Below are 12230 nucleotides of genomic sequence, written 5' to 3' on the forward strand. Positions count from 1 at the left end.
AAAGATCTTACTCAAATAATAGGTATCTATACGCTATATACAAAATATCTTTGCTGGTTTCAGTGGTGTTGTTAAAATAAAAGGTTAATCAGAACTTAAAAGACTGCAATCACAGAATCAAATTCAAATAGTATCAATGTTTTTATTTAAAAGAGATACTGCACAGAATTACCAGAAAAGAATCTTCCACAGTAAGAAATCTTGCACAGAGACATCTGTGCTTTAGTGGCGTCCTTCCAGACATGGGTAAACCATAAGGAATTGGGTAGAGCTGGGTTTCTATTCACCAAAGCTTAGATTCCTTGTGGCACATGCCAGATGAATGTGTTTTGGAAAATTTACATGTAAACCTCAGGCAGGTTGAGGATGTGCGAAGGAAGTTTCAAGAGTGACAATGTACACACAGTTAGCAACTGCTGTTGCTCTTTTTCTGACAATACTTGAGGATGCAAGACACAATCTAGGTCCAACTTATGAGAGTTGCCTCCCAAAGAAAACCTAAAAATGTTCAGAGAAGTTACCATCATTGTGCTTTCCCTCCTTCTTTATCTCACTGTTTCCAAATACTGTCTTTAGTCCTACTGCATGAAACAGAAGCTTTGCCTGTGGTGACAGAAGTGCCCACTAGATCTACTTCCCTTTGAAATCAGGAACAAGACAGATGCAACTGACTGACTCAGGAAGTTAGTGGTAAAAATTATTAATCAGATTAAAACCATTTAGCCCAGCTGCAAGGAGCCAGAGCAAAAGAAAGGGACAGATCTCAGAAACTCACGCTTAATAGGAGGTGACGAGGTAGCAGAACCTTTAAAAGACTCACCAGCATCCTCCAGAGACCACTGGCCTAGTTTTTAAAAAATCTACAAATACTCCTGGTGACCTAGCCACTATCAGGAGCAAGGAAAGGGCTGACTTGTTAGTCCACGGGGAATGCGACATTAGCTACACAAACACACAGCTAGAAAAGGGCAAATCTGCAGCAGGGCCCTCTCTGTGCCCAAATCACAAATCATTCAACAGCATGTTTAATTAATCAATTTATAAGAATCTCTAAGTATAGACCAATACTCACCGGAAAGTTTTGACAAGACTTTTTAGCTCTGTATAAACATCACCTGAAGCAATGTGAAGAGGGCCCAAAACTGCAGATAATCTAGAAGGCAAAAGACACCAGTCAATATACATTGTCCTCTCTTTCTCGTTTCTTCTCAAGTAAGACTTCCACCAAAGCATATCAAAGTTACTAAAAAGGAGGAGATTGACTTTTGTGCAGCAGATCAGGCCTGCAGTTTTCACTTCAGCTGCCTCTGTGTGGTGTCTGGGCCAACACCTTCCCTTTGCAACTGCCTGCTTTTAAAAATAAGAAACTCTAGTTCAGTGTGAATGCGAAGATTTAAATATAGTTCTACATACATATTCTTACTAATTTCACCTTTCAGTTCTGAAAAATATTCATACAATTATGAGGATTAGAACTACAGGCCTTACAAATTTTTGAAGGTTTATATTTACTTGGCTCAAAAATAACAATTCAAAAGGAAACTGCATGTCTAAATGAGGTACTCACAGATAATATACCTGCTAACCTCAGACTCACATAGATGCAACAGAAATATCAGTCCACTGTGAGCGTGATAGTTGAAATCCAGATGATAGTTATCAGAAAATTTCAAAAGAGAGAAAAACACAGCTTTCCTCCTTACTTATCTGTGCATAAAAACGGATAGACCACACAAACTGCACATATTCTTTAACTCGTCGTTGGGATTCCCAAATAACATCCTTTGTTTTTCACACTTAGGATTAAACTTTTGCCTCTATTTATTTTTAATAGTTAATATTCTCTTGCATTTGAATATCCAGTTATTTGCACAATATGCACATAACACATAGTGTTTCAGTATTACTGGAAGACTTAAGGTTTCTGTTCTCCTGTATATCACTGCATGTTTACAAAAACTGAACACAGGACTCTTACAATGCTGGGCATATTAGTTGCTTTATCACAATGAAAATGATCTCTTGATTTGTGACAGGACGACTGCATCACCTCAGGAAATTTAAAACAATCGACACAGACATGACACTTGGGGGGTGGTTTGATTCCATGTTTGTGGCCTATCCACATGTTGCAGGTAGAGAAAAACAGAAAGGATTTTCTTTTTATTTTGGCAGGGATGGGGAGTTGGTTGTGAGGTTTTTAAGTTAAAAAAAAAAGCTTCTGTAAAACCTAGTTTGGCTAGGTAATACAAGCTACAATGATAGAAAAGTAAATACCCCCCCAACAAAAACCAACAGAATCATGACTTTTAAACACTCATTTATCTGCATTGCCTTGACAACGAGAATATTTCCAAGGTCCTCTCAACTTTGACAATTTAATAATTCTAACAGCTGCGTGAGAAATGCCTTAATCTTTTTTGCGTGACTCCAAAGCCCTTTTACATATGTGAAGAAGGTCTGATGTTGGGAAAATTTTAAGATTCAATTCTGAGGGCCTTTAATGGTTGTAGGTAGGGGCATACCAGTATCAGCCATCCAAACGTGCATTAGAAACTCTAAGACCTTTGCTTAAAGGATTACAAAGATTTGTTTACAAGTAACAGTATGCTTAATGTACAAAACAAATATTTTCACTCCTCTCAAGCAACTTCAAGGTTTCAGTTTAAACTTGAGTAGTTGGTACATGCAGACTGTGCAAACTGACACCTGCAACTGTACTACAGCTGACTGCTGCAGAAATAAGTAAGTCCTTTAGGGTAATAATGGGCTTAAGTTATGACAAGGGCCACCTAGAAAAAGCCAGGCCCATCCTTGGACAGTGTGTTTGTTACTTAAAACATTGATGAATGAGCACCAACTTCAGATTGACATTCACTGAAGTAAACAGTACTTACGCTTTTGTCAATTTTTCAAGGACGATTCGCTTCCTAATCTGCATTTGTGCATTTGAATCAACAAGTGGGAAGGTGAGATCTTCCTGCTGATCATCCTGTATTAGACAAAAAACTTTAACAGCTATAACCTAGTGTTTAATTAAAGTCAGTACATCAAAATAGTCACAGATATTTATCAATAAGTATTTAAACATTAAATAACTTATCTCTGAATAGAAAAAAACCCAAACTAATTTTTAATGGGCAGACACTTGCATAATCCGATGCAATATACAGTATGCAGCTAACATAATTTTCTTTCCCTGTGTGAGATACTTATCCACTTATGATAACAGAAACAAAGTAATGATTCTTTCAAGGCCTGTTCAGGCTTTATACAGCCTCCACACTATTCCACCGGACACTCACTTTGTCTTTGCTAGGATGTTCCCCTGCCTGTGCTTGTGTCGCTGCCTCTTCAGCCAAGATGTACTTTCCTTCATAGAACTCCTTTACTCGGACTTCTAGGAACTCTGTTTCTTCTTTTAACTTTTCGTAACTAGGAACAGGCTTAAGTATTCCACCTGAGCCTGTGAAAGGTAAAGAGTAATTCAAGCTGTTTTCAGACTCCCCTACAGCAATAGTGTTGAGATCATCAGCGGTATCTAAGTCATCCTCATCAAGTTCTTCAGACTCCTGGTTGGCAGATAGTATGCACTCTGATGAACACAAAGAAGTATAGTTCGGGCCATAGAGGAATTTTAAAGTTTCCTCAGTTCTCCATTCCATAAGTGTTTGCCTAAGCACTTCTAATAAACTGCCTTTGGAATTAACTGGATGCCTCAGTTCAGGGTTTTTATGTTCTGTTGACTTAGCTAGTGTTCTTTTAAGATGTTCTGCTCCTCTTTTGCTCACACCTAGAAAAACTATCTGTGATCCACACGTATTTACACAGATTTCTGAAGCACTTGATTTCCCAAGAGCAGTATTGTTTGAAGGTGGTGCAGTTACTTTATTATGAACAGAGCAAGCATGTATTTCTTCCTGAGTGTCTAGTTTACAATGAGAGAGTTGTTCAATGGCTTCTACCACATCAGCATCTTCAGTTTTAGGGCTGGCATGGACCTTCTGAACATGCTTCTTTTTGAGGATGCTTTTTCTGTGCAATTGCTGTGCAAAATTGGCTGAACTTGACTGACTTCCTGGTAGGACAGAAGAAACAAATTCTTGTTCAGTATCAGTACTGCTGTCACTGGCTGTGTCATGAGAAGCAGATTCACAGGGATCTGAAGATATCCTAGGATTTTCAATGTCAGATGCTTTAATTACTTCATCACGTAGTTTCACCTCTTCTCCAGACTGCCCACTACAATAGAAAACACAAGCCATTAGTGAAATAAGAAATGGCTTTTACCTGCAATAGCTTTTCATTCTCATGTAAGAATGATAAACAAAGCCTTTCCCCCCTTATAGCAGAAGTGTAATTTTTTGCTTTAAGAAGCTCATTTAAAATCTTCTTGAACTCTTTAAGAGTTGCACTGTTCTACAATCAAGATGACAAGTATAAAGAAGCAAGTTCTCAGCTGATTATTGGCAGTTAGAAAAGAACAAGATATTATTAAAGACAGCAGACCAATGTAAAATTTAGCATCATGAATAGTGCAATTTTAAAATGAAGACAGGCATGCTAACACATACAGGAACATAGCACCCTTAAATCAGGGGGACAGCTGAGCTGTTTCAGCATATATGTTTGCCACCTAATGGCAACGCTTTGTAAAAGAAAACAGAAAGTTGCACAATACACAGTGAGGTACAGCGAGATGACAGAGTAGTGTGATTTCATTCTGGCTGATACAGACCTTTTAGACTGAGAAGTGCAGAAGCTTTCATCACATATAATTGGCACAATTTTCTTTATAAAGAATAGATGGCATAAAATATTCAAAGTACAAACAGTGCATTTGTTTCAGATTTCAACAGGCTCAATTAAGACACACAATCCAAGAGCAGCTGTACACTAAATCATACAGATCAAATATGCTGGGTTAGAATCACAAAGAGAAAAAACCTTTGCATAGGTTCTAGTAAGCTCTTTTCTATAACGGAGCAAATCAAAGATTCCCTTTTCATCTGCTATGATGCTAAAATTTCTAGCTATAAATGCATACAACAACAACAAATTTTTCAGTGTACCTCTGTCCCTCCTTCAGCAGCTCTATGTCTGGTGGTCTGCAAAAAGAAGACACAGAATGAATATTTTCCTGCTCAATCTATTCTCTTGAAATACACAAATACGAAAATAGTTGAGTTTGGAAGGAACATCTGAGGATCTTGTAGTCCAACACCCTCGGTTCAAAGCAAGGCCAGCAAGAGCAGGTTTGTGCACACGTGTACAGAGAGCATGACTCGTGTGCCCGCAGCACATCACTGTTACAGCGAACAGAATTTAACACAGTCACCAAGTCACACAAATGTTTGTCAGAAAGGACCTCTGGAAGGCTCTAGTCTGACCTCCTGCTTGAAATGCAACTGTCACCAGTGCTAGGTTAGGTCAGCCACAAATTCATGAAGTTTAAATCTTGAAAAGCTGCGAAGATGGGAGATTTCAAAACATTGCTGAGTACCCTGTTTCATTCCACCATAACCCTAGCACAATTTTTTTTCCCAATGTCCAACCTGAACCATTCATGCAATTACTTGTGGCCATCAACCAAGAATAGTTTGGCTCTGTAATCTATTTTTAACTAGTTGTACACTACTTTCAGATCACCCTTTAAGTCTCCTCTTTAAACAAACTGAACATGCCAAGATCCTCACAGACCATAAAGTTCCTCTAGTAAAGACAATCCTGGGCTAGTTACAGGAAAATGTTCCAATTAATGCAAAAATATGAATATTCAGGATATTTTTATTTATTTTAAATTTTACTTTGTTAAAAATTAGGCTATCAAGTTAAAATTTTCTTAAGAAAATAGTTTTCAAAGGTTTCCAGAAACTAAAAACATTACTAAACAAATTCTGACGAGTTTCTTTCCAAAGCTCTACTTGCAGTTTATCTATTTCAATCCAGTTATGAGGCAGCATCACAATGCTATTCCTCTTATCCAATACCAAATGTTAAAAATCTCATCTGTCCTATGACTAAAAGAAAACCTTTTAAGCAGACACTAAATGCAAGTCAATGCACAAACATCTTTCAGTATGTAAAAGACCCCACAGGTTTAAACAGATGTAAAGCTGCACCACTCATACCAATAAACTTCATTTGGAAACTAAAGTTGGTAACATAGAGTGATTTAAATTATTAGCTCCATATAACTCTTCAGAGTTTTAAGTGCAGGTTGTAGTCTTTTCTGTCACAGGAATTTCAGATATTCTACTGTGTAAATGTATTGGTGTGTGCACATGTACTGGTTGTGCAAAGAGGTGTAGCTAGCCAAGAACTATCTGAGAGTTTGTTTGTTTGTTTTTTGAAAATCCTGCCTCCCCACCACCACCCAAAATAAATAATTAATTATGTCAAGCATACCAGAACTATACACCTTTGATGTGAAGAATAAAGGGAGATTTTAGAAATACTTTTCTTAAAGACAGCAAAACAATACCTCAAAAGCACTGGTAAACTTAAACTTTTAATGAAGAGTCTAGTTTTACCTACTAGAATACCTCAGATCCAATCAGGCTGTTCAAAAGCTCTTCTCTCACTAATCAGATATTTCATATGACACATATAACTCCACCTAGTTTCTTTTGTTGGAAACCAGGAGACTATGAGAAGTAGTGTCTTTGAGAATGAAGGCTGAATAAATTTGCTGAACATTCTTTATGCAAGTCTTCATTGTTCAATAGTGACACCCACTGGCTCCACTGATTATTTGCAAGCCTATGTTTCCTAAGCTAGGAACACAGACTGCATGACACTGTCCCAAAACGTGCATTACAGGAAGAACAAGAAACGGACAATCTGAAATTTACATCAGATAAACAAGCTCTTCATGTTATAGTCTGCTTTCAGATGCAAGCATTTACAGTCTAAGATCGATGCCAAGTGCTATGTTAAAATTAGAAAATCTCTTGTAACAGGATCAGATTAATTCAACCTGTACATTGTATGGTTTGTAAAAATTCAATCCTAGTGAGTACATTTTAAAGTTAATAGGAGTTAACTATTATTTATGACTCATCTGCCCTCTAAACTAACATGGTCATGTCTACTAAGTACATGTGAGTAGTACTGAACCATGTCAATTACTGTAATCCATACAGCAGCAACACCTTTAAAACAAACACCATGCTAAGCGAATGTGTTAACATCAGTTACCTCTGCTTCAGCCAAATCACTTTGATGCACTGCAGCTATTTAATTACCACTGCAGCCTGCATATAGAAATAATATTCTCAAAAGGTGCAATGAATGTATAAGATTATACTTACTTGTCTTCTTCTCTCATCCATACTGGACTTTTGGAAATTTGAGCTTCAAAATATTTAGATGCTCTATAGCAAAAGTTGCTGCAAAAGCACTGGCAATGAGAGAAAGCAAGAAAGAAAACATGACTAAGGCTGACTTTTAATACATAGAAAAGTACAAAAGTAATTGCTTTTAATGCCTGTAAAATTAAGTACCAATACACATTTCTTTTCAAGCCTATAGCCAGGTTTTTAGTTCACCTGAGAAACCCAACCTATCAAATAGGTCTATCCCATTCCCACAAGCCACATTTAGCTGCTTCTTTCTTCCCCATTTTTCTGCTTTCTGAACTTTTATTACATACTGAGAAGCAAATCAGTGTTGGATTCTATATAACAATAATTTAAAAAAACCAACAAACCAAACTGTTCAAAGAGCAACCCATAACCCAATATGATGTTAATACAGTTTCAAAGACATACATTAAAATTCAGGTAATAATGAAAATTTTGGTTCACAAGAGAACCTGGTATTTTGCAATACTTGGAACAACACCTAAAAATCTCCAGCATCTTTGAAAAATTGATTTGCAAACTTGCATCACAAGGGAGGACAGCAAAGCATCCCACTTCTTGTTGGAGTCTTGCCTGGTTGCTTGAGAAAGCAATTCCTAAAATTTTGTGTATCCCAGAGTTTTAATCAGAGGAAAGGAATGCATACTACTGACACTGAAGAAATTTGTTCTGTAACTGGTAACATTTATCTTACCATTTAATGTCTAAGTGTCTTTAGGTGATTGCGTATTCTGTGAACTGGCAAAGACAACTTTTATGCAACCACATGTGCGAACATGCTTCCAGAAAAAAATATTTTGTGAAGAGTTAGGTTTTATGTTGAAAACTCCTCAAAAAGAAACCTAAGTTCCCCAAAAAAGAACACTAAAGAATATATAAGATATAACTTGTACTACACTACTGCAAACTTCAGTGATTGAAAAGGATGTGCACTTTGACCCTACTAAAGCTCACTGACTGCAGCAAAATAAAGAACACTTCTTCACAAATGTCTTTAACAGATCAGCTGTGCCACATTCAAACTGATATCCAAGTAAAACTTTCCCTTTTATGTTTAAACTTAGAAAAGACATGTATTTTGTCTTACCAAAGACATAATCTAGAAAGTGAAATGCACAAAAATTTCATATTCTAACAGTTTGTGAAAATTATTTTCATAACAATCAAATATATTTGCCTCTGAATCAGGCCACTATATGAATGCTGTTAAAAAATGAATTTCTGATGTTGCTACCATTAAACACATTCTAGAAACAGACTTGTTACCATACCTTTCTTTCAGTGATATCATAAACTCGGTTTGTTTTTGTTGAAATTCTGTACTTCTGCTTTGGCACCTAAAACAATACACTTTCATTAGCAAGACTGTCAGTTCCATCGTGACTACAGAGAAAACTTCATTCTTAATTCACATCTATGGACATGTGCAATATATTCTATTTAACTGAATTGCATACTACAACCACCTTTTCTCTTAATTCTTCTGATGTTGCACCTTCTCAGATATAAGAAAGGCAATTTGTCTTTAATCATATACATCTCAATAATCAGTAAAAGCCAGCTCCATAAGAAAACCAGTACTGAACATGTAACAGTGGAGCTGCCATGGCAGAAGCTTCCCTCATGTGTAAGTGCTGAGCACTTACAGACAGGTCCTTCTTTAATCCAGAGATATTTATATGCTGTGAGACTGTACTGTCAGACCCAGCCACTACCCAGGCAAACCCAGAGAGGAACTTACGTAAACTGTAACAGTTTTGAAATTAACATCTGTGCAAATATATGAAGTCCAAAACAGTATATTGTTTTGTACTTGAGTTGATTTTTTTTCAGATAATCACATGTAGCACTGATATTATATCACAGGTTATCTAACTGACCTTTGAGCTCTGCTTAAGGTCTGATATATCCCACCTAAAGGGTAGCTTTGATCTTGCCACAGTTGACATACATTTTCATAGCATACGTATATGCATTCACATAATAATATCCGTGTGTTGTATTATTTTTTCATGTCAATCCTTCTCATAGACATCTTTTGCTACACTGACAAAAGAACAAGATTTCGAAGTTTTTTTCGTTCTCAAAGGAAGGCCAGGAAGCCACAACTCAGTCATCTTTATCACTGTCGAAACAGACACATGCATTGCACACACATTTCAGTACCTGATTCTGTCATACAGTAACTCCTGTCTACTGATCAAATTTTACCATTGACTTCAGAAGGATTATACTGAAATGGAATGATATAATGCCTGGTCCATTATTTGACAGTAATCTCTGCTTAATATTCTAACTTGAAAATTAAAAAGAAAATGCAAGAGAATAAAAATTGTGAAAAGGTTTCTTTGATAACAGGATTAATAAAAAGCAACTCACATTTTCCAGTTTTTTCTGACATAGAGGATAACCACATAGCTTGATGATAGACCGTTCATCAACAATGTCTTTATAGTGAGATGGAGTAATACATTTTCCCTAAAATGACAAGAAAATAGTTCAACAACAGATACTGGAAAACTTGTCATTTTTTTGTACCCAAAACATCTCTTAAGCATATAAATATCTTAAATTTTCTAACAGTTATCTATTAATATTAATAAACATTGAGAACCTACACAGGAAAAAAAGGAAAAGGGTAAACAGAGAAAGAAAACAGACATGGGCATTTCTTTTTACATATACAAGACCTTCATAATATTGCCTCTAGTGTGGCCCCTATTTCTGTAATTTTCCTCTATTCACATGTTTTGTACACCTACTTATCAGCCTATTTACAACCTTAACAAGAGTAATCATTATACCATTCCAACAAAACTGTGCTGCCAGGTAACAGTGGTGCTTTTTAGAGACTCTGTCTAAATTTACAGATGGCATGAGGTAAACCTAGATTTTTTATACTTCATCTGTCAGTCCAGAACCAGAGAGGTATAAACAAAAGCTGTGATAAAAGAGCGAGGATTCATCAGTGTATACAGTCCTGCAAAACTAGGGCATGTTTTCACTGCAGAACCCTTAAAAATAAGGAAATCGTTATCAGAGCTGGTACAAGACGGAATGAACAGTTTGTCTATTTTAAACTGCAGCAAATTGTTCCAAAAACTTTTAAGAAAAAGTACCACACTAAGATACAAAACGGTATAAAAACTTGCAACACCTACACAGTTGAGAAGGAACTCTTCAGTAATGTCCTCTTCCAGGAGCTGTTCAACAATAGACAATGCTTTTTTCTCAAATTCAATCTTCTTTCTCAGTGCAGCCTCCAGAGCTGCTTTCCTGTAACAGAACAGACACTGAATGATACAGAGGGCAGATTTCTATAAACAATTTTCTGACTTTATTTTATTCTTTTTTTCTGAAATACAGTAGCTTACATTTTCCTGCATCACACCAAAGCAACAAGTAACTGGACTAGTAATTCTGTTATAACCACAAACGGTTACATATTTTATATTGGTTTGCTTTATTTGCTGGTCAAGAAAAGTATCGATTCTCACTGTATTGCAATACACTCCTCAAATTTTCTTGCAAGAGGGAAACTCAGAACTGGCTGGACAAAAAGCCTGGGACAATTTATGGAGTACTGTCAGGAAAACAGGAACTGGGTAAGACATGAAGGATGGGAAGAAAAAAAGGAATGGGACTTGACTGAGTGTGAGGTTACAAAGTAAAGGAAGGAATAAACCAAACAAATCCCACTTCCTGAGTGTTTTTTGATGTAAATAATTATAAATGGCAGGTATGCAAAGAAGTTAAGATGGCAAAAAGCAAGGAGTACAGGCTATGGAAATACAGGTTTGGTGGTTATGTTACACACTTTTAGTATATTACACAATGCTGAGATGTGTGTGCTGTTAGAAGTTACACAGCATCACTTCAAACATATCTGCATGATGTTGATGCTGGTGATTTACTGAAGTTAGTCATGGTACTCTGAAAAAGTAAAGCCTCTGCAATGCAAAGCCTGCAATTTCAAAGTGAGGAAAAACAACACAAATGTCACGCACGTACTGTTCCTCACAAATTATACCTTTGAGCAGCATCTTCATTTTTCAGAGCAGCTGGTTGCTTATTTCCTAGAAATCAAATATAAAAATATACAAATTAGCATACTTTCTTAACAGAGGAAAATGTTGGAACCTGAAAAATATTAAAACCTCTAAACTGTAAGCACAATCAAGATAATTGCTTAGTAACTTGCTTTTGATAGCTGTGATTTCAGTAAGCTGGTATTTGGCAACCAGTTAGACACACTTTTTAAAGTGTGAAAACAGACAGGCCCAACTCTTCTCACACTCATTCATCGTGTCCTGTACACACAAAAAAGGAAAGAATAATTCTGACAATAATTTTGTGCCAGCCACACCCCCCTGGCTCTCCAGGCCAGCGTTACTCCTGCACCCCACTGCTGTCCCCACGGCTGTCCCACCGCAGGCTTTTGCTCCGGGCCAGGTCCAACGCCGGCACCCTCACAGAGAGCCGCTATTGCCGCCCTCGCTGCCGCCAGCGAGCCCTGACCCAGCTCCCGACACGGGTGCCCCGGGCAGCTGCTCCCCTACAAGAGCAACAGGCAGGGGAGATACCGGGCTGTTATCCTGGGAAGGACGCAGCGCTCTGACCAGCTAGCTGCACGACCCCCGGCACAGCCCGCGTCCGACGCTCAGGGCAGGCCGGGGCAGGCTGTCCCCTCACAGCCTGAGGGGACGCCGGGTCCCTGCCTCGCCTCGCCCGGCCCGCCGCTCATCACGGCCCCGCACCCGGTCCGGTCCGGTCCGGTCCGGTCCGACCCGGCCCGGCAGAGGCCCACAGAGCCGACCACGGCCGGCCCGCCGCTCTCCCCGGCATGGCGGGTTGGGCGAGTCCGCC

General features: G+C 38.0%; 1 protein-coding gene across 1 annotated transcript in view; it reads right to left on the reverse strand.

Moving 5' to 3' along the window:
- RPAP2 (RNA polymerase II associated protein 2) overlaps positions 1-12230 on the reverse strand; it is a 35947-nt gene that overhangs the window by 23562 nt on the left and 155 nt on the right. Inside the window, exons 2-10 of the mRNA XM_069022777.1 lie at positions 11395-11440; positions 10526-10640; positions 9744-9842; positions 8636-8701; positions 7314-7402; positions 5073-5108; positions 3306-4242; positions 2898-2992; positions 1073-1153 (exon numbers count right to left, since the gene is read on the reverse strand). Of these exons, the coding sequence (XP_068878878.1) occupies positions 1073-1153; positions 2898-2992; positions 3306-4242; positions 5073-5108; positions 7314-7402; positions 8636-8701; positions 9744-9842; positions 10526-10640; positions 11395-11440 (1564 nt within the window). The remainder of the gene's footprint in view (positions 1-1072; positions 1154-2897; positions 2993-3305; positions 4243-5072; positions 5109-7313; positions 7403-8635; positions 8702-9743; positions 9843-10525; positions 10641-11394; positions 11441-12230) is intronic.

The sequence above is a fragment of the Aphelocoma coerulescens genome, chromosome 8 (assembly GCF_041296385.1).
Source record: "Aphelocoma coerulescens isolate FSJ_1873_10779 chromosome 8, UR_Acoe_1.0, whole genome shotgun sequence".
NCBI classification, from domain to species: domain Eukaryota; kingdom Metazoa; phylum Chordata; class Aves; order Passeriformes; family Corvidae; genus Aphelocoma; species Aphelocoma coerulescens.